At 39.4% G+C, this 21,925-nt stretch overlaps 1 protein-coding gene across 1 annotated transcript in view; it reads left to right on the forward strand.

The window, feature by feature from the left end:
* Window positions 1-21,925, forward strand: part of GHR (growth hormone receptor) — a gene marked incomplete at both ends in the record, with an annotated part of 77,895 nt that overhangs the window by 48,425 nt on the left and 7,545 nt on the right. The window contains 3 exons of the mRNA XM_080637660.1: window positions 15,957-16,086; window positions 18,038-18,198; window positions 19,212-19,390. Of these exons, the coding sequence (XP_080493786.1) occupies window positions 15,957-16,086; window positions 18,038-18,198; window positions 19,212-19,390 (470 nt within the window). The remainder of the gene's footprint in view (window positions 1-15,956; window positions 16,087-18,037; window positions 18,199-19,211; window positions 19,391-21,925) is intronic.

The raw sequence follows: 21,925 nt of genomic DNA on the forward strand, positions 1-21,925 counted from the left end.
CTACTTTGTGTCCTAAGCTTTTTGAGATCTAATCTTTGCTGTAGCTAATCTGTTTGTGTTGTGCTTCTTGAATATCAGCCTTCCACAGAAATACTTTGCTCTTTCTTTTTTTCTGTTTTCATTGAAAAATAGTGCTGTAGCTACTCGGCATAGAAAAGATTGAATTTTCTGAAGGAACCAGCATTTGTTTCAGATGAGGATTTTTTTGTCTGTTAATGACAGCTTGTGCATGAGCTTTGGCTGGCTCTTAAGGCAAACACCAATTTGTGCAGTTTTTACTTTCTGACTTTTTTGGAAAAAGCAGACTAAGTATTTCCTGTGGCTGTAATACAGAAGAATTGGTATCACTGTCAAGTTCAGTTGAATAACCATATGTGCATATTTGTGCATGGGCTTTCTGTCCACAGGCAGGTGTATGTCACTGAAATCTTACCTTCTTCTCTTCTTATGTAAAATTATTTAGCCAATCTCCTTTTATAGCTTCTGGCTCTCTGATGTTTACTGAAGCACTCAGCCAAGTGTTTGTTTCACCAAGTAAGGCAGCAGGAAGAGCTGGCCTCCTTCGTGCCATCGAGTTTGTATGAGGCTCTCTTGCTGTCCACAGTTGTAAGTGGCTTCAAATCTCCTACCCTTGAAGTCGGCTTGGCACCAGGCAGCCATTCTCCACTGGCTGAGAAGCATCACCTCGCCCTGCTCTGCTGCCGTGTGTGGTGAGAGACAGCAGAATTGCGCACAGAGCTGCAGCTTGGTGCCTGGGGCAGGTGGTATTCACCCAAATGACAGGGTCAGGGAGCAGGGAGACTGCACAGACAAGCAAACAGCCTTCTAGTGCAGGGATGGGCAGCAATGACCCCTCCAGCAGGCAGAAGCAAACCTCTTATTGCAAATACAGCCCTTTGGGATACAAAGAATCACAAAATTTACATTCACTTTTAGCAGTTGCTTTCTATAGCATACATTTAAAAACAAGCAGCTTCAAAGTATAGGTGTCAGGATTTATAGCTCATGGTTGCAATTTTTTTGTCTTGCTTCTAAGTGCCTTTTTTCTTTCTCTGCCTTTTTCCACCTACTTATTCTGTGCTGTTTGTAGCTCAATGTAACCTCTAAAGTAACTGAAAATACAGAGTTATTTAAAGGTTAGATGAGGAATTCAGCACTATAATTCTGAAGGTAGAGGTTCTGCAACTGTCTCTGACCAATTCTGGTGAAACATGGCCCATAATGTATAAATAATGTCACCTTTCCAAACTTGTGCTGGCCCTGCAGAGCCACCAAGTTTAGCATTTGCTTAAATAAACTGAGGCAGTATGATTTTAGTGTATAATTAAGAATTGTATTTAAGTAAAAGGGTGACATTTTACAAGGTCACTCTTTTAACAAAAGCAGATGTATGTATAGTGTGAGAACAGCAATAAAGAAGAAGACTTTTTGAACCCAGTTAAAATTGCAATCAAGAAACGTAGTATAATGCAGAAAATATACTGGGTTAGACATCATAAATGTTAGTTTTCCCCTCTTCAGGTACTGCTTTATCCTTAAAATCTGAACAATGAACATATGCTTATTGCAGATTTTTAAAACTCTACCCTTTAAAATTTTGGAAAATATCGCTATCAAAATCTTCCTGTTGAAAAAGAAGATAACATCCTTCTTTATTGAGGTCCATTGCATTTGGACCTACGAGGACTAATGTGAAAGATCTGTGACTTCGTGGCATCATGATGACATCTATGAAACTTCCTTACAGACACATTCTGGGGCAATTTTTTAGAGAAATTTAAAGATCCTGAGCAAAATTGGTAAATCACATGGGATATTAAATAAGGCTGCCAAAATTAAATCTAGTAGAGTAGCCTTCTACCCAAAAATAAACTATCTCAGTTTTGTCTCTGTTTGTCTTTGTTTCCGCAAGTGTAAAACACTCATGTAAATCCATTTTACCTGCTGATGTTGATTCATACAATTGTAAATCCAGCGCCTGTTAGAGAGGAATCTTCCACCAAAGTGGAACAGTTTCCTAAAGCAAAACCTAATAGCATCGCTCAAGGATGGTCTCACATGAATTATCCTTATAGCTACTTCCATTTATTGTTTTAAAGACTAAACCTCTTGCACCCATCATGTGTTGCTGCTCACCTGTAGAGGGGGTGAATCAATCACTTAATCTCATGTGCCTCAGTGTGCAAAAAATGTAGTTTTGGTCATTTTGTGTAACTACAGCTTGCAGTTGTTGTTGAGGAAATAGTGTGATTATAACTTTTTTCTTGAGACCTGTCTGAGTAGCAAAGTCTTTCTCTTACTGTGCAGGGAATGTAGATGGAATTACACTTGCTGAGGCCATAGTCAAGATACCGAAATCTGGCTAAATGCCAGATTTAGGGGATTGTGGGCTGATGTAAGCTCAATTTTCTCTTACTAAGGCATTGGAGCAAAATCAACAGAAAGACTGCCAGCTTAAATGGTTCATTTGTTAACACTTACAGAATAGCAGAGGGATACCAAAAGAAAAATTAAGAGAACAAGGAAAGTTGGGACAGAAGTGAAGTGGCATAGTCACTGTGGGAGGTGAGTCTGCAGTACTTGCCCTCAGGCTTTCTGAAGCTACAGGGTCTCCAGAGCAGAAAAGGTGTAGCTCATAGTAGTAATACCTCATGCCAATCTATAGCACATATATCAGTGATTAACATACGGACTTAGAAACCTGAATGTAAATGGAGCTTCCTAACTGATTGGCAATGCAGTTCTAACACACCAAAGTAACTTGTTGGTGCCAGGATTTTCTGAGTAATCATTTTGGCTTTGGCAATGGTTCTTTCATCCCACTTTCTAAGCTCAGTTTGGATTCATATAATGAACTTCTCTTCTTCTTCCTTTTTCCCACTGCAAAAAAACAGAGAAATGCATATGTCACAATAATTTTAGGGAGATTATGTGTGATTATTTAAATGACAGCTTGAATGAGGACATGTACAAAGCTCTTAATGTATTGTGTATTGAATGTCCAGAACCTGCTGACTTCAAGTGTGTACTGGAAAGCTCCTAGAGGATAACTATTCTATGATTCTGTGATAAGCAAGTACTATTATAGGTGGTATGTAAGATGATATTTTGACTCACCTATATTTCTTTGATTGCTTGAAACAATCATTAGTTGTACCCTTATTGACAGTGCCTATTAGTCTTTTGCTAATTTAAATAAACTGTGAAAACTGTGTTGCTTCTGCATAAATGTCACTCAGGTGAATGAACATAATATCCTTTAAGTCTGTGCTTTAATATCCTTTAAGTCTGTGCTTTTGTCAGAAGTGGAGTCTTCTTGGGCGTGCTAAAGACTAATATAACAGTAATTCTAGAGACCTAGGTTGGTTGTTAGTTAACTTGAATGTTTGCTCTTTATTTTGTCCAGTAAGGAAATGGCTGTTTTTTCAAATGAAAATCAGGTCTTTTCTCTACACTCCTACAGTTATTTGAGAAGACTAGTTTATGAAAAGACACTGGAAGAAAATGAGAAACAAATCAAATGAGAAATGCTCATTTTTTAATAGTGATAAAACTTCAAATCTGTCCCTGGAGCCTCTGTTTCAAGTACTGAGAAGGAAAGCCCACACCACCTCTGCCAGTGACTCTTCCCTCACTAATCTCTGAAGCCCAGGACTGACAGCACTGGGTTCTCACCAAAAGGGAGTGGGTGTTCGAGAAAGTCAGGCTCAGCTGAGGGTACATACAACTTAAATCACTTTTGGCAGTTTGTCAGAAAAAAAATAGTATTTTCTTTATAGATCACTGTGCTTTTGAATATGATTGTTTTGTCCAAATCTCCTCTGCGATAGTGAAATGAGTCTGGAGGCTTACTTCAGGGCACTCAGCACCATACAGATGATCAGAAGATTCTTTTAGACTTATAGTCGGATCATAGAAATAAAAGCTGAAGGAAAATACTTATTATTCTGTTAAGCTCAACTCCCTTCTGAGTCATGAATCCCCTCCCCATTTGCATTTTCTCTAGTGCTTTGTTCATCCTGGAGCTGAATCGCCAATACTTTGGGGAAGGAGGGATGAGTGTTGTTTTTCCACTGCTAACTTAATTCCATCAGTCTAATATCATTGGCATGGTTTCTCTCTCATTTGGTATTTACATCATCCTGGATTTCAGAGTAAGTTAAAATGTATCCAGCTCAGCAACTTTCCCATTTTGGGAAGAAGGTCGAATACTCCCTGTTTGTAACTTTAAATGTGTCAAATACATTTCCTTTCATGTGCATGAGTCCAGCTGGGATCCAAAGTCATGGCCAAGAACTGATTGGTACTCTGGTTGGTTGGGTTTTTCCTAGTTTGTAAATTAGCAAGATTTTTACATGATATACCACAATACCGGCTTAATTTCTAACAATTAAGAATGGAGATTGTGCTTTATAAATAATGTTAAAAGGACAATCTGGTCCCTTCCAACCCAAACCATTTTATGATTCTGTAAGTCTGTTTAAACAGGGGACAGAACTGTTGTGACAATCATTTTCCTTTTGAAACCCAACTAGGCAGGATGCTCTTACAAGAACACTGCAAAATGCAAAGAGGATAAATAAAGTGGAGAACAATGCTTTTGTTCTTCTCTAGAGTGTTTCTAAAATTTCACTGGACAACTGGCAAAAGGGAAATATAACCCCCGTTTTCAAGAAGGGGAAAGTGGATGACCCAGAGAACTACAGACCAGTCAGTCTCACCTCTGTGCCTTGGAACAGATTCTCCTGGAAGGCATGCTAAGGCACATGAAAAACAAGGAGGTTGGTGACAGCCAGCATGGCTTCACTAAGGGGAAATCCTGCCTGACCAATTTGGTGGCCTTCTATGATGGGGCTACGAAACTGATGGACATGGGTAGAGCGGTTGACATCATCTACCTGGACTTGTGCAAAGCTTGTAAGGATCCTGAGGAGGGATTCTTCATTAGTGACTGTAGTAACAGGACAAGGGGTAACGGGTTAAAACTTAAACGGGAAGTTTAGATTGGATATAAGGAAGAAATTCTTTACTGAGAGGGTGGTGAGGCACTGGAATGGGTTGCCCACGAAAGTTGTGAATGCTGCATCCCTGGCGGTGTTTAAGTCCAGGTTAGACAGAGCCTTGGGAGGCATGGTTTAGTGTGGGGTGTCCCTGCCCATGGCAGGGGGTTTGGAACTAGATGATCTTAAGGTCCTTTCCAACCCTATTTTATGATTCTACAATTCCTTGAAGCTGGTAATTTATAGTTCATGATCTATTGCAATAATAAAGCTATGAATTACTGAATGAGTAAATATCCTGGCTACAGTAATAAAACAAGACACTTTAAAAAGCACAGGAGAAATACTGCATGCCAGAATGCTCTAAAATATTAAAATCAATTAAGTTTTATTTGGGATCAAAGAAAAGTTATTATGGTCCAGACATGCAAAACCAGTGAAAATACCATATAAGCACCTGTACACTTCACTGTCTCTGCAAAGATTAAGTTGAATGGTTCTTATAATGAAGAATTTTAAAGATTCAGCATGACTTTCAGTCTTCAGGTATTCAAAGCGAGATAATTTTCAGTTGTCACTGTCACTGATCAGAGTATGGGAAGGAGCTCCTCTGATTGCTTTGGAGGTTCAACTTTCATTCAGTGCACATGCCCTTGTTGTAAGCAGGACTTCTCAGAGGAATCTCTGAATGACAAGTCAGTGATGTCTTTTGGAGTTTCACTGCACGTTTGGAAGGTAACAAATGATCCTCCTGATAACAGCTCCTGAATGTTTTTTGCCTCCTTAGTTTCTATATTGACTGTATGTATGTGGTGACTGTAACAGGGAACTTAACATCTAGACTGAAGAACAAGATAGCTGTTGACTTTTGGGAGAATCCTTCAAAGACATCGGGTAGTTGTTCTGTGGGTAAAACTGGCATTTTTCCTTCACTTATTTCACTTGACTAAAAAACATACCAAATTGTACTACTTCATATTTCAAATGGAGATTGATGATTTGTACTCCATGACAGTCTCTGTAGAGTACTAGGTACGATTCTTCTGTTGTGTGTTATTGCACATAATTCAGCAGCCATTATTGAAGACTGGTTAAAATCTGCAAAAGCGAGAAGTAGCTTGAAAGTTCAGCAATGGGAAGTACAAAAATCTACAGCTTTATACCGCTCTTTCAAAAGCAGCATGAATTAAAAGACCAAATGTCAAGAATGAGACCGGATTGAGGGCCAATATCTTTGTGAGTTACTTAATTCAAATGTAACGGGGGGGGGGGGAGGGGATGATAAATAACCAGAAACATCAGTATGCATTTGTACATAACCAGCATTGTTTCAGTGATAAAATAGAGGGTTTGGGATGTGGTGTCATTGTAATTTACAATACACAGCTCCATCTGTCTAATGAAACCTGGCTAGTTCATGGCCCTGCTTTTGTGGAGCACTGATTATAGGGCACCTAGTTATTGAAAATTTGTTAGATTTGTGAGGAAAACCTCAGTGTTTCTGTCACACTGCCATTATTCTGAAGGTGTCCTTAAATGGCAGTACACTGCGTCATTGCTCGCGTGTTTCTTTTCACATTGTTGTTACAGCCACCTGCTTTCTCCTCATCTCTTACCTCAGAATCAATTTTCGGTGATCCCAGATACATGCAATTTATTCTCTGTGCTATCAGAATATGTATGTGCCAGACCAAGAAACTGTCATCTTCACTGTTCAAGCTGACAACTGTGATAGCAAGCTTGCGTCACTTTACACGTTTCAGTTGCATTTTGTCAATATTAAGTTTCTTCTGCTTTTACTTAAAGTCTTTCGCTACCCTTTTCTGTCTCCCCCTTACACACACTGACGTGTCCTCTCACACTTTTCTTTCCAAACATATAGTCTTGTTTTCTCACCCTTTTTTCTGTCTGTGCCTTTGTTCTTCTTTACCTTGTGCTCTCTGCTTTTGCTCCCTTTGTCCACTCCCACCACAGATGTTATTTGTGCTGTAACTTTTCCTTTGTAAAAACACCTTCTGTACAGCTGTGCCATTGGCAGCACCAGGGCTTGGTACTGTATTGTACTGTACTCAAGCCGGGCTTGGAGCTGTCTTGTCCTAGGTCAGACTGGAGCATGGCTGTCCTGTGCAAGCACTCACACCAGTGCTGTTGAAGCCCCCTCTCTGCGTAGTGTCTTGTTGATGGCACATGGAGTAATGTTAAAACAAGGGAGCTGAGTTGTCTGATTTAGCCAGGATCATCAAGAAGTGCCCTAGCATGACTTTTCCGTGAAGGTGGTTGTAAAGCTGCTGTTCTTAACCTGTTTTCGTACCTAACGATCTCCCTCCACCCCCCGAGTCTGGGGTGGTGAGTATCAGCTTGGAGCCCAATTTGGGGATGCTGGATTATACTTTGGCTTGTCTTTCTGGAAGAAGGCAGTCCTGGTTCCAAGCACCCATACCTGGCAGCTTTAGAGGGCCTGTGTCTCAGCTAGGACATCCCTTCACCACTGCGTAGAGGCTTCACTGTGGTGAGCAGTGGGTTGGCTTTTAGGCAGCTGTTAGCTTTGAACTGGGCTTCAGACTGGGAATGCTAGTACATGTGCAGAAGAAAGAAGGTTGCTGGATATGTTTGTCAGTACTGTAGTATTTGTTTGCTATGAGAAGGGCATGGAAGACCTTTGTGATGTTTGCTTATTGCACATACTGTTTGCCTGCAGGACCTCATTTGTGCTTCTGTATTTTCTCATATGCCCTACTACATAATGTGAGTCAGTACTGAAGAGCAATGGCCATAACAGATAAAATCATTATTCATTATTATTTTCATACACACTTTATTGAAAATGTAATTTCAATTTGAGTTACAACTATATAAGCAATTAAGAGATAATTGGAAATGGGGTTGTTACATTAACTGCCTTCCATTTACAAATACTGTGACCTCCAGTTCTACTCCTCTTTATATGTTATACATCAGGGCAGGCCAGTTGATACAGCTTGCCTGTGACAGAAATCATGTGATTCCACTACTGCACATGGGAAGGCATGATTTGGAAGCACACATACAAGACCATGGAACATGGCGCATGTTTATTCACATCCTCGCTTATTCATGTACTGTCTTATGGGCAATACTACTGAACAATACTGCATGGTTGCTTTCACCCTACTCCTGAGTCTTACTTATTTTTGTGTATACCCTTATGGACACCACATCCATGAACCACATTGATGGCTGATCCGTGGACACAGAAAGTGTGGGAAACCAGTAGTGTAGCCACTGAGCTTTGATGCTGTGGAAAAGTTCTGCTTCGGCAAGGTTTTTATTTTTTAACTGTATCAGTCTCACTCGACCAGAAAAAAAAAAGAAAAGGGAGAATTTTGTTCTGAAAGAGAGCAACATGATATAGAAGAGCCATTGCCTCTTCATTCAGTGTTACCAAGCTCCGTGGTTGTTTTTTTATTCTTTTGTTCATGGATTATGTTGCAAACTTGCTAAAAAAGTCTTCCTGGCTTTCCCCAAAACATTGTGCACACCCCCATCTGTTAAGTGGGGATGCCCGCATATTATTGCTCAAGGTAGCTGTCATCAAATTAATCTTCAGCGCACAGGTGACAACATACTCCTCTTTCATGTTCCTTAGCAAAACACCTGTATTTATCAAGAAGTATTATAATATTTAGACCTACTCCATAGTCAAAATATTCCCTTGTGCAGCGTTTCTCTTCACTTTGGACTCCCATATAGCGTCTTAGAGTTGCAAAACTTTGCTTTGTTTCTGTTGAGTACTTTCTGGTACTGATGTGAGAAAAAAATACCTCCTTCTCCCCAAGTTTTTCCAGTACTTTACTGTTGGCCCTCCAAGAACAGGTTGTACCTAGAGCAAAAGCAGAGTTGGACTAGCAAGCAGCATGATGAAGAATTGGCCTGGCTGTTGTCTCCACTTACTGCATCCCACTCTCTCTGTATATGTGATGTCTGATAATTTATTACTACTAGAATGTACCTATTCAAAATATCATCCCTTGACAACAAATGTTCATTTTGCTGCGCAGCTTGAAAGACTCAGAATTTCCTGGTACCAGAGAAATCCACCTGCCCTTATTAAAGTAAATTGCCTAACATTTGTTGAGCTTGGTGAATTCAGGAGAAAAACCTAGTTGATGGAGCATTCACTTTCAATGTACAAATATGAGCTACAGTAAATAACATTCCAGGTCTTTGTTTCCCATTTTAAATGTTGCTAATTACCCTGCTTACATTTCCATTTCCATCTTTTTCTATTATGCTGTATGAATGATGAGTTGTGTATGCTTTGAGAGTGCGTATACACTGTTGTCTAAAGGTCATTTTGCCATTGATTTGCACATTGGAACATGTTATTCTTCTGTAAGTTTAAGTTTGCACTAGGTTTGATAGGTATCCTACATTATGATAACTGATAATTCTACAGAAACCTTCTACGATTACCAAAACCTTTTGTTTTGATTCTGCCTTTTTTTTGGTACTGCCTTTGTACTGCCTTTTGTTCAGGAAAAAAAATTATCCTCTTTTTTAATTTTCTGTTTAGTTAGCTTGATTATTTTGGGATCATTCATATACTCATTATTGTCTCAACTAAGTGCCATAGTAATAGACATTTCCGTACAACTTGCATACTGCTCCACTATTGCTCCCGCAGAAGTACTAGAGCCTTGGTGACAGTAGGACTTTCCTCAAGATAATGATAACCTATTTTGTTACACCCTGGTTATAAATTTCAGTTCCTTACTCTTCCACACTCAAGGCTAGCTCCCTCTGAAGTTAAATTTTACTAGAGGGACTTTAAGAAAAAAAGACTAAGGGAACTTAATCTCTACAGGAATTAGCCTTCTGACACCTCTAGATTATAGGGGTTTTTTTGTCTTGAAGTCCCTCTCTATATAACTTCCAGTAAGCTACAGTTAAATACCGTATTCTTTTTTTAAAAAACGATAAAGAATATATAGCATTGAAACTATGCTAAATGGAAAACTGCAGTCTGGTGACCCACAAATTAATGTAAGTAGAAGAGATGGCACATCTGCGTTGCTGATTCTTTCCGTAAACTGCACTATTGTCTTAGCTACTGTTTTGGCAAAGTTTCTTCTGACTGAGCAAGTATTCAGACCATGGCTAATCTGTGGTCATAACATAATGAGAGCAGAATGTGAAGAGATTTTACTCTTTTGCAGCACAGTTGGGGCAGCTGAACATTTACTTCCAGCCAAACTGAGGCGCAGGACTAGGAACCTTTCTACTTGTCCTGGTTTCAGCTGAGATAGAGTTGATTTTCTTCCTAGTAGCTGGTACAGTACAGTGCTTTGTTTTGCATTTATTATGAAAAAAATGTTGAGTAAAGCCAAGAAGGAGCACAGCCAGGACAGCTGACACAAAGTAGCCGAAGAGATAGTACAGCACGTCAAGCCCAGTATATAAACTGGGGGGTAGCTGGCCAGAAGCCACTGATGACTGCTTGGGTACAAGCTTGACGTGGGTCAGTGGGTGGTGAGCAATTGTATTGTGAGTCACCTGTTTTTCTTAGGGTTTATTCCTCTCACTCTTTTTCATTATTATTGTCATTATTGTTGCTATTATTATTATGTCTTAATTTATTTCATTATTAAGCTGTTCTTTTCTCAACCCACGGGTTTTACCTTTTTCCAGTTCTCCTCCCCATCCCACCACAGTCAGGGGGGGAGTGAGTGTGCAGCTGCATGGTGCTTAGTTGCCAGCTGGGCTTAAACCACAACAGTACCAATCCTTCATTGTAGTCACAGCTAAAACCACAGGTTTTCCCATGTGTTCTACTACTGAATCTGTATATTCTGCAAAGCTATTATCTTGATTAAAATGAGTGGTCTTATTCATGACAATTTGACCAGAACTTATTGGATCAGGTAGGAAAAGAGCAATTGTGTATCCATGTTTTGTTTTGTTTTTCTAGCCTATTTAAAATCTCAGTTTGACAGCCTTTACTTTCCGTACCCTGCTGCCTTTATGTCTGAATGCATTCTAGCTGTGTGCTATTGTGTTCATTTATCACATTCTGGCACAGTTTGCTCAGGAGATGGAGCTCACACAGAGTCCTGTACAATGTTGGTAATTTACTTGGATGAGAAACAAGGAATTCAGGAGATCTATCCCAAAAGTGCCAAGTGTTACATAAGTCAATATGACAAAAGGTTTCTCCAGTCAGTCACAAAAGCCTGATGTTTTGGAGGGTAGAAACTTGACATGGAAACAAGCCATCAGAAGATAATTTTTCTTACAAATGCAACTTGTCCTAAATATATATGAATACATATAAAAAAACAGTAGACCAAGAGTATTTGAATCCCAGGCAAACTGCTTCCTGCTCAGAAACTCTTGTGCCTGTTGAAGGAATACTTGTGAGACAAGGAAAAGTCCTGTCATGAGGAAGTGGAAAAGAGATACATTCCTCTGAATTTAAAGTGTAAGAGAACAAGTCTTGATCTGTATACTGTATGCATTGCTAATCCTCCCCATTGTAACTGATGCCACTTCTGGCTGTGTTATGATTCATTTTCCTAGAAGCGTTTGTACATCTTGCAGTCCCTAACTTGAGTATGAAGCTGATGAATTCAACAGAATTCAGTATTAAGACATTGTAGAGCTTATGTCTGAGATCCTGCTGAACCTCTCAAAATGTAAGAGAAGTTTTATTCTATTCAGTTCATTTCATTGTATAAAAAAGTGACAGTGTAACATTATTGATCCCTGGAGATGAGGACATGGTCTTCATGGGCTTTACATATTTTACGTTCTAGCTATAATATGGTGCAGGCATCAACAGAAATATTCTAATTTAGGATGGTTTTCCAGTGTATCATTTTCTTAAATACTTAACCTGTTTCAGTAAAAATAGCTATATTTGTTCTTGATGCATGTAGCTGAGGATAGAAACAGGAAAAGCTGTGACATGTACTTATTTGCACCCTATCTATTTATAGAAAAAGGGAGAGACTCCTCTTTTGTTGATTATAGGTATTATGCAGTTGAGGCAATTTTACTTATGTTCTCAAAGTAAAGGCACAAAAATTAGTTTATTTTCCTTTGTTTTGTTTTTAAACAATGATTTTGTTTTCAATTAAACAGAAAAAAAACTTTAAGTTTGAAAGCTGAACATATTTTAAAAGTTATAATACTGTTCTTGAATCTTTTATTCTGTTTTATTTTGGATGTATGTCATGACAGTTTGTAATTTCATGGTCACGTTCTGGTTTTAACAAAGATATCTATCACATGAAAACTGTTTAATAAATGACTTAAAAATGTGTAAAAGCTCAAATCCAGGTCAGTCAAAAGCATTTTGGGATTTAGGCCAAAGCTGTTAAATACTGAATTCCATACCAAACAAAATCACATGTAATTGTAAAAATTGTCACAATATTTTCTGAAAAAGAACTGTAATATTTTCAATTTGCTGCAACACTTCATTTCAAAATTTGTTTCAATTCCAAAAATTTATTTAAAGTTCAGTGAAGTGGAACATGCTGGCTAAGAAAGAGAAAGAAAATTACTGTTTAAATCTTTCCAAGCAAATATCAGTTATTTTAGGTTGGCAAGAAGTATTCTTAAGGCTTTGGGGGTGGAGGTGAGGGATATAAGCTGCCGCCCAACTCATGAAATCTGTTATTAACGTGTATGTTCAGGCCTTGTGAAATGTCCAAAGTGTGAAATGAGGCAATAATATGGGATGAGCAAAACAGAAATTCCTAATATTCATATATTTTTGGATGCTTGGGAGCGTATAATTTAAAGCACACCATTTCAACCACTTAGCGCAAGAAATGCAGATTGCTCTGGTGTGGAGTGGCTGTGTCTGTCTGAGCTGTAAATAAAGGACTTGACATGCAGGAAGGCTACAAAATCCTTACGTGTAGGAGGAAGCCTCTGGTGTGGATGTCTGAACCTTAATACTTTTTCCAACTCTGAGTGTAAATATTTTGAACCAAATATAGAATCATAGAATAGTTAGGGTTGGAAAGGAAATTAAGATCATCTAGTTCCAACCCCCCTGCCATGGGCAGGGACACCCCACACTAAACCATGCCACCCAAGGCCTCATCCAACCTGGCCTTGAACACCACCAAGGATGGAGCATTCACAACTTCCGTGGACAACCCATTCCAGTGCCTCACCACCCTCTCAGTAAAGAATTTCTCCCTTATATCCAATCTAAACTTCCCCTGTTTAAGTTTGAACCCGTTAACCCCTGTCCTGTCACTACAGTCCCTGATGAATAGTCCCTCCCCAGCATCCTTGTAGGCCCCCTTCAGATACTGGAAGGCTGCTATGAGGTCTCCACGCAGCCTTCTCTTCTCCAGGCTGAACAGCCCCAACTTTCTCAGCCTATCTTCATGTGGGAGGTGCTCCAGTCCCCTGATTGTCCTCGTGGCCCTCCTCTGGACTTTGTTCCAACAGTTCCATGATCTTTTTATGTTGAGGACACCAGAACTGCACACAATGCTCCAAGTGAGGTCTCTTGAGAGCAGAGTAGAGGGGCAGGATCACCTCCTTCGACCTGCTGGTCACGCTCCTTTTGATGCAGCCCAGGATACGGTTGGCTTTGTGAGCTGCAAGCGCACACTGAAGCCAGCTCATGTTCATCTTCTCATCAACCAACACCCCCAAGTCCTTCTCTGCAGGGCTGCTCTGAATCTCTTCTCTGCCCAACCTGTAGCTGTGCCTGGGATTGCTCCAGCCCAGGTGTAGGACCTTGCACTTGGCACGGTTAAACTTCATCAGGTTGGCATCAGCCCACCTCACAAGCGTGTCAAGGTCCCTCTATATGGCATCCCTTCCCTCCAGTGTATCAACCGAACCACACAGCTTGGTGTCATCGGCAAACTTGCTGAGGGCGCACTCAATCCCACTGTCCATGTCACTGACAAAGATGTTGAGCAAGACCTGTTCCAACACCGATCCCTGAGGGATGCCACTCGTTACTGATCTCCAGCTGGACATGGAGCCATTGACCACAACTCTTTGTGTGCAGCCATCCAGCCAGATCTTTATCCACCGAGTGGTCCACCCATCAAATTGATGTCTCTCCAATTTAGAGACAAGGATGTCGTGTGGGACAGTGTCAAACTCTTTGCACAAGTCCAGATAGATGACGTCAACTGCTCCACCACGTCCGTCAGTTTCGTAGCCCCATCATAGAAGGCCACCAAATTGGTCAGGCAGGATTTCCCCTTAGTGAAGCCATGCTGGCTGTCACCAAGCACCTCCTTGTTTTCATTGTGCCTTAGCATGCCTTCCAGGAGAATCTGCTCCAAGATTTTGCCAGGCACGGAGGTGAGACTGACTGGTCTGTAATTCCCTGGGTCATCCATTTTCCCCTTCTTGAAAATGGGGGTTACATTTCCCTTTTTCCAGTTGTTGGGAACTTCACCTGACTGCCATGATTTTCCAAATATGATGGCCAGTGGCTTAGCAACTTCATTCGCCAGCTCCTTCAGGACCCACGGATGGATTTCATCAGGTCCCATGGACTTGTGGGCTTTTAGGTTTTTAAGATGGTCTCGAACTAGATCCTCTCCTACAATAGGCCTAGGGTCTTCATTCTTACAGTCCCTGCATCCACCTTCCATGACTTGGGTGGTACAAATATTATCAAAATATAACCAAATAGAGCCAGAAAATTGTTTAAACCACGACAGGGTTGACACTTGTATGTATGTGATCTCTATCTCATCTATCATCTATCTCTGTGCACGTGATCTCTATCTCATCTTCTATGCATGTGATGCCAAATAGCATCAGTCACTTCATGGCTCTCCATCACTGCAGTTCTGACAAACAGGAATTGTGAATATAGAAGTGACATGTGGCAGAACAAGCACACGCTTAGAGCTTCCCTTGTCACACTCAGAGCAAGGTTGTATCTACACAATGTCATATACACAAATCTAAACTCAGTTCAAGGTAGCTACTCTAATGAGTAGACACACTGCAAACTGCTCAGCTGTGTAAATACTAAGCTGTGGTTAGTCTAATGCCAAACTCTGCAGTACTACAGTTAAATCAAGTGCAGGGCTAATTCAGGTTTATCTGTACTGAACTAATCAGACACAGCATCACCAGCTGATCAACAGAGGTGATTCTGCCACAGTGTTCAGTGTTGGTGCAGCCTCCCCTGGAGCACTGTGGGCAGTGCTGGGCCCCACCATTTGAGAAGGATGTGTAGGTCCTTGAATGTATCCAGAGGAGGCAGCAGAGCTGGTGACAGGGCTGGAAGGAACGTCCTGTGAGGAGTGGCCAGTGGCTCTGGGCTTGCCTAGTTTGGAGAGAAGGAGGCTGAGGGGTGACCTCCTTGATCTCTTACAGCTTTCTGAGGAGGCAAAGTGGAGAGGGAGGTGCTGAGCCCTGCTCCTTGGTATCCAGGGACAGGATGCATGGGAATTGTTCAAAGCTGTACAGGGGAGGTTCAGACTGGACATCAGGAAGCATTTCTTTACCAAGAGGATGGTCAAACTTCCTAGAGAGGTGGTTGACGCCCCAGGCCTGTCAGTGTTAAGAGGCCTATGGAAAATGCCGTTAACAAAGGCTTTAACCAGAAGCTGTCAGGCAGCTGGACTAGATGATCGTTGCAGGTCCCTTTCGTTTGAAATAGTCTATGCTATTCCATTCAACTACAGCGATGGGGTTGGCAGATCGCCATGCTGTGTGTCAGGTTGTGATACTAACACTTCTACACTGCACAATAAAGAGCTTGCCCCATCTTTCAAATATGGCTTCCTACAGGTATAGTCATTTACATATATGAATGTAAGAAGAATTTAAGTCCCGACTCACTGTACGTATAAAATTTGGAAAAAATGTTAATTATTCATAAAAAATGCTGAGTTTAATTTTAACAACATGTTAGTCAGGCTTACGGATTTGTTTAATGTGTCTGCTTCTGTCCCCTGCCGTTTTTCCTGACAGACCTTTCGCAGTGGCCACAAATCAGCAAGTGCAGATCACCTGAACTGGAGACATTTTCATGTTATTGGACTGATGGCAGCTTTTATAACCTCACTGCTCCAGGAACAATACAACTGTTGTACATGAAAAGGTAATGATATGGAAACAACAAAAGAAGGAGAAAAAGAGAGAGAAGTCATACATTTTGCTATGCTTGTTAGCTCATTGCTGTTAATTTTTTGCTATGACATGAGCCATACTTTTCTAAGGGCATTAAGCTGTGTTTTAAGTGCATATTTTTCAATGTCAAAATTTGTTGTTAAGTATGAAATTATTTGTGGCAACAAGCATTACTTGGAAGATAATTACGAGCATGATCTTACTACACTTAGGTCCAGGTTGCAGAATCCAAAACTGAACACTGTATGGCTTTGGGAATTGAGATTTTAATAGGGAGCTTCAGTTTATTCCTCATCAGCCTGATGTAGGACTGTGAAATTTGTTGTATCTGTGCACAGAAATGGAGTTTCAATACAAGCCCATTCCAAATTTTTATTAAAGCTTTTTAAAGCTCCTATTGATCAGTTGCCGGGGTTAAAGTCTATGTGTGTAGGTCCAGGTGAAAAGGGTGCTTTGAGACTGGGGATTGTCTTTCATTGAGCTCTGTTCAACTCTGATCCACATTCTACTTAAGTTCTTGCAATTTTCAGGTTGTTATAATGATTAAACTGAGAGAGGACATTGATGTTACCAATAATGGCTATTTAGGAAAACAGGCTTTTTGTTTACAGAAATAGCAGGATGTAAGTTTTTGTTCCCTCTAATGGGAGAGTTTCAGGCTGTTGTATCTACAGGCACAGACTACTAGTTATGATAAGTTTGCATGGCAGACTTAAGCCTAAAGGCAAGGATGACCTTCTTACTTTTCTGGAATCTCTGAGAGATAATAAAGATCCAAGTCAGAACCACTATTTAAATGCAGATGTTTAGCTGACTGTTGTCAGTGCATGTACTATGAGGGTTCAGACTTCAAAAATTAACTAAACTCCATGATAGAGCAGTACCACGTACACTGAGCAGACCACATATTTCATCTTTGTACTAGAAATTAGGCTAGTGCAATGAAAGATGTGAATAGAGAATCCACATTAAAAGTATTTACATTTCAATGTGTGAGCAACATTTAAGGCTCAGGACTGAAGTCTGTCACCTAACCCAGTCTCCTACTCAACACAAGCCATAGTATCTAACCACTTACACCGTTACTAAGTCCTGATTCTGCAGAGCATTCCCTTTAAAAAAAGTGTCTGGTCTCATCAGCTAAGCACAGGATCGGTGCTTACTGGCAGAAATGCTTCTTACTCAATTTATGTAGCATCTGCCTTTTTACTCCTTAAGCACTCACTCCACTACTGAAGGCTGCACTTGGCATAATTGATTTAGCTTAATCCTCCTCCTGTACAGCTTCAATTGCTCTTGATAAGAAAAGGCATTTACAGTATATTTTAACAAACCAAGACTGAAGTTTTAGAAGGTTCCTGTTAAGTCTGTATTTCAGCTGATAGTATCAAGGTAAAGAACAGCAACAGCAGATCTGTTTCCTACTAGATCTGTTTTTCTAAAGTGACTTTAGAAATACTGAATAAATATCTGTCACTTTTCCTATAGACTTATTTCTAACAATTTGGTCATTCCCATTTTGCTTTATCTGAAGACATTTTTGGTTTTGGACCTGCTGAGTAGTTTCAGCTTGGCTGCATTAAAATGACCCTACGCAAGTAGCAGTTTTTCTCAGTCTGAGAGTTCATGCCACTGCTTATACCTTTGGTATCTGCAAGATACGCTTTCTGACTGTTTTTTGGAAGCAGCATCCAAAGCAGAGAAGTGCCACTTACAGCACATGAGAACCTAAACACATTTATGCAAGTTGCTTACATAGTGGTTTGGTTTCATTGTAAACTATAATCAATATTGATGTGTTTTTCTCACTTCCGTGGAAGTTGCGAGTTATAAACAATGTGTCTTGTGACATCTATAATTTGTGTTTTGTAAGATCTCAAAGTCCCGCTTTCACATGTGTTACATTTTTGTTGTCATTCTAGGAATGATGAAGACTGGAAAGAATGCCCTGATTATATCACTGCAGGAGAAAATAGCTGTTATTTCAACACATCCTACACCTCTATTTGGATACCGTATTGTGTTAAGCTTGCCAATAAAGATGAAGTATTTGATGAAAAATGTTTCAGCGTTGATGAAATAGGTATAATTCCATTATGCATTTCACCTTTATATTTTTATATTGCAATAGGTGTGATGCTGTAAGCTTTTATATTATTTAATTTAAATTTTCCATTGCAGAAAGGTTAGTTTCTAAAAAATACATCTAGGAAGGGATTTGAGTTTTTAACAAATGTAAGGTGACCCACCCCAGAAAATACTGCCCAAATCAGAAGAAAGCTGAAACGATAAAAGCAAATACATGGTTTCTCTTTCTGAACACCAGTGATCTCTCAAATGTGCGCATAGGAGCTTGCGTTTGTTGTCACTCTGAGCCATTTCTAAAGGATGCTACATACCCTTCTTCAGTTTGAGCAAGGGTAGCATGAAAATCTTGATTCTGCAAAGTTCTGGAGCTAAACAGGTTTTTGTTCCTGAATCAACACTAATCTACAGAATCAGGATGTTTAGCATGTATAAGCTAGAATTTATATTTATTGCAATATGAATTGTAACTGGCTGGCACTTTACAAATGTTACTGCTTTTTCAGAGCGGTGGTGTACGTATTTGCAATTGATTTGTTCCTGCACATGACTAGAATACCCACTGCTCTCTTCAGTTGAGCAAATTTAGATTAATTTTTCAGATGCAAGTGTACATCTATATTAGTTACTAAATATTTAATTTATCTTACTGTGTTACTCCAATTACTGTTTTTATTTCTAGTGAGAACCCTAAATTTAAATTTTTATGAAGAATTGTTTATGTCTTAGTGTTTTATAAGCTGCTATTAGGAAATGTGGCCTAACATTCTTAGTCTTCTTTATTAGTCACTAAAGTATGATTTATGCAGAGCGACTCTACCACCAGTAGCAGGGTGCCTTCTTGTTATCAAACCTGTAGTGACTTGTCATTGACTCATAGCTTTAGATTTTAATCAGCAAATACATGCTTAGCATGCTTTTTTAGTCTTGGAATCATTTAACAGTTTATAGTAAAATGATCATTTCACGTTGAAAACTGGCTGTTTTATTCCAAATACTCTGTTTAAACAGTACTACCTGATCCCCCTGTCCACCTTAACTGGACTCTGCTAAATACTAGTCAGACTGGGATCCATGGGGATATCCAGGTAAGATGGGATCCACCGCCAACTGCAGATGTTCAGAAAGGATGGATTACTCTGGAGTATGAATTGCAGTACAAAGAAGTTAATGAGACAAAATGGAAGGAGGTATGAAGCAAATATTTATTATGCAATAGTCCTAGTACAGTGAAGGCTCGTTCTGTCCCTAACACTTCTGTACTACTATGAAAAGTCAAAAGCTTTGTAATTGCTAATTAGATGATAACCTTAAGTCTTACACAATAGACCCATGTTCCTCTGAAGTTTTCTAGCAAAAATTATAACTTCATGTGTCAAGATAGTTGGCATACAGGATAATAACAACAAACCCTGAAATCCCTGTGTCGGATTAGAAATTATAGTAGCAATAGTCAGATATCTACAAGTTTTTTGATAAATTGTTTTTTCTGAATCTCAGTTGTTTGAAACTGTGCTTGGTAATTTTAGTAGTTGGAACAGGAATATTTTGCTTGGAAAATGTCACCATGTCAGTCCAGATTCTTTGGGATACCTGTAAAGTTCTAGTATTTATAATGATCATTTAGGTAGATTAAAAAAAAAAAAAAAAAAAAAAAAAGCTTTGGGTTATAATTTAAAATTTAATGCAATAATCAAATAAAAATAAAGCAACATGGATCAGATAAACAGATTTCATACCAGATACCAATGGGAAATTTCTGACTATATAGATAGTCCATGAAAATATAAAATGTATATACCCCAAATCTTTTCAGTTTTCTTTTTGAAAATCTCTTTGCTTTTTATATAGTCAGTTTTTCTATATGGGGAAGAAATTGCACCCAGCAATTTCAGGCCATGCGCCAGAGTGTCATGGCATATTTGCACATGGATAATTCTTCCTGAATACCAGTTCAATGCAATAAGTACATCATTTCAGAACAGAGCCCTTCCTTTGCTTTTTTAGCAATATGAGCTAACTGACAGAAGGCAGGCAGATAATACTGTTATGAATTTGTCATAATCTACAAAAGGTAAATTTACCAGTTGAAACATAAACTGGTTTGCTTGCATTCATCTCTGAAAGACCTTGGACATCTCCTTATTTCTGATCCATCTCGATGTTAGCACTTTCTGTGCCAACTATTCCTTCTTAGCAAGTCTGCAGCCAAATTGCCTATAATGTCTATAACTTTTTCCTAATACTTGTCTGAATTTCTCTATATACTGGTTTAAGCTTCACTTACTCTATCGCCTCTGTATTTTAAACCCTATAAAATCAGTTAAGTTTAGGCAGCAAATCAATACTCCTTAAGAACTTCAAAATCTGCAGAATATTTATAGGATTTACAAAAGCAAGTGGTAATATGGAATACCTCTTAAAAAATGCACACTTTTTACTTTTTTATAAGGCTTTAGGTATCAGTTGCATAAATACCCTAATAAAGCTTTGTTCTTGCTCCTGTACCATCAATAATTCCAGCATGCCTTGAGAATAGCTCTTCTCAGGAGAGCGAAGGTTTGAAGTTCAGTGTTTTTCTTTCAGAAAACAGATAATGAATTGCTGAGTACTGTACTTGCCTCAAGAAGAATAGTACTGTAGATTAGGTTATGCTGCAGCTGTATATATTGTACGTTATTGTGCCTTTCAGTTTAAAAGCATAAACATGGCATAATTGCCTTAGACACTATCAGAGCCCAAAAGAAATTTCTGAACAAAAACTTGGCCTGGCATAAGACAATACCAGAACTCACTCAACTCTGCACTTTTTGCTACAAATATCTTCTGCAATGAGAATTGAAACAGCAAAGAGATGTCCAGTTATACTCTTATTACTAGTTTTTCACAGAAATTATAATCTTTGCTTAAAGACACCATAATGCTTTGTACATATAACTGATAAAAATTATAGTACTTAAAATTGTACTAAGCCTCATAATCACTGAGAGTTGATTGCAGTTCTTTTAGATGTTTTGGAATGTCCCTGTTTGATTTTTCATTTATAGCATTCATATCTTTCAATCTATTTACTAATTGAAAATAACTTATGAATTGAAAGTAAAGTATTGTAACACTAAGTTATAGTGATAAGAAGATCTACCTACCCAGGGTACTTCTGAACCTTTCTGTGGTAGTGCTCATCTCCCAGTTTTCCACATTTTTCTGTTAAAACTGATGAAAGCCATTACCTTTGGCTGCTGTGTTGCATGTCATGCCTAGGTCAGCCTCTGCCTCTCATGCTCCCATCCCAGTGGGCACTGTCAGCATCCCAGGGGCTCCAGGTGACTAGTGGCAAAAAGCTGTGCTGCAGTCTGCCTTAAACACCCTCTTGCAGGGCTAGTCTCACACAAGCAGGGCAGGCACGCAGCTCAGCTTGGTATCAGGTTTGTCACACATTTCTTCAGTACAGCTATCACAAGCCATGCACACTGACTGAACAGCCTGCATTAAGTCCAGCAACCCAGCGGTCTGGTTCCAGGCTCCCCTTCACATACTTTAAATGAGTTTGCTATTTGCGGTCATGCATTTTTATTAGTTATCAGTTATCTTTTAGCATGTCTCTCTCATACGGCTTTTAGTTGATTTAATCCATATGACAGACACCATTAATGATTCAGTTCATGGGGAACCTTCCCCAGTCTGTGCAGCTTATTTCGTCCAGGTGTCTTACATGAAGTTTTGCA

The sequence above is a fragment of the Psittacula echo genome, assembly GCF_963264785.1.
Source record: "Psittacula echo genome assembly, chromosome: Z".
NCBI lineage: Eukaryota > Metazoa > Chordata > Aves > Psittaciformes > Psittacidae > Psittacula > Psittacula echo.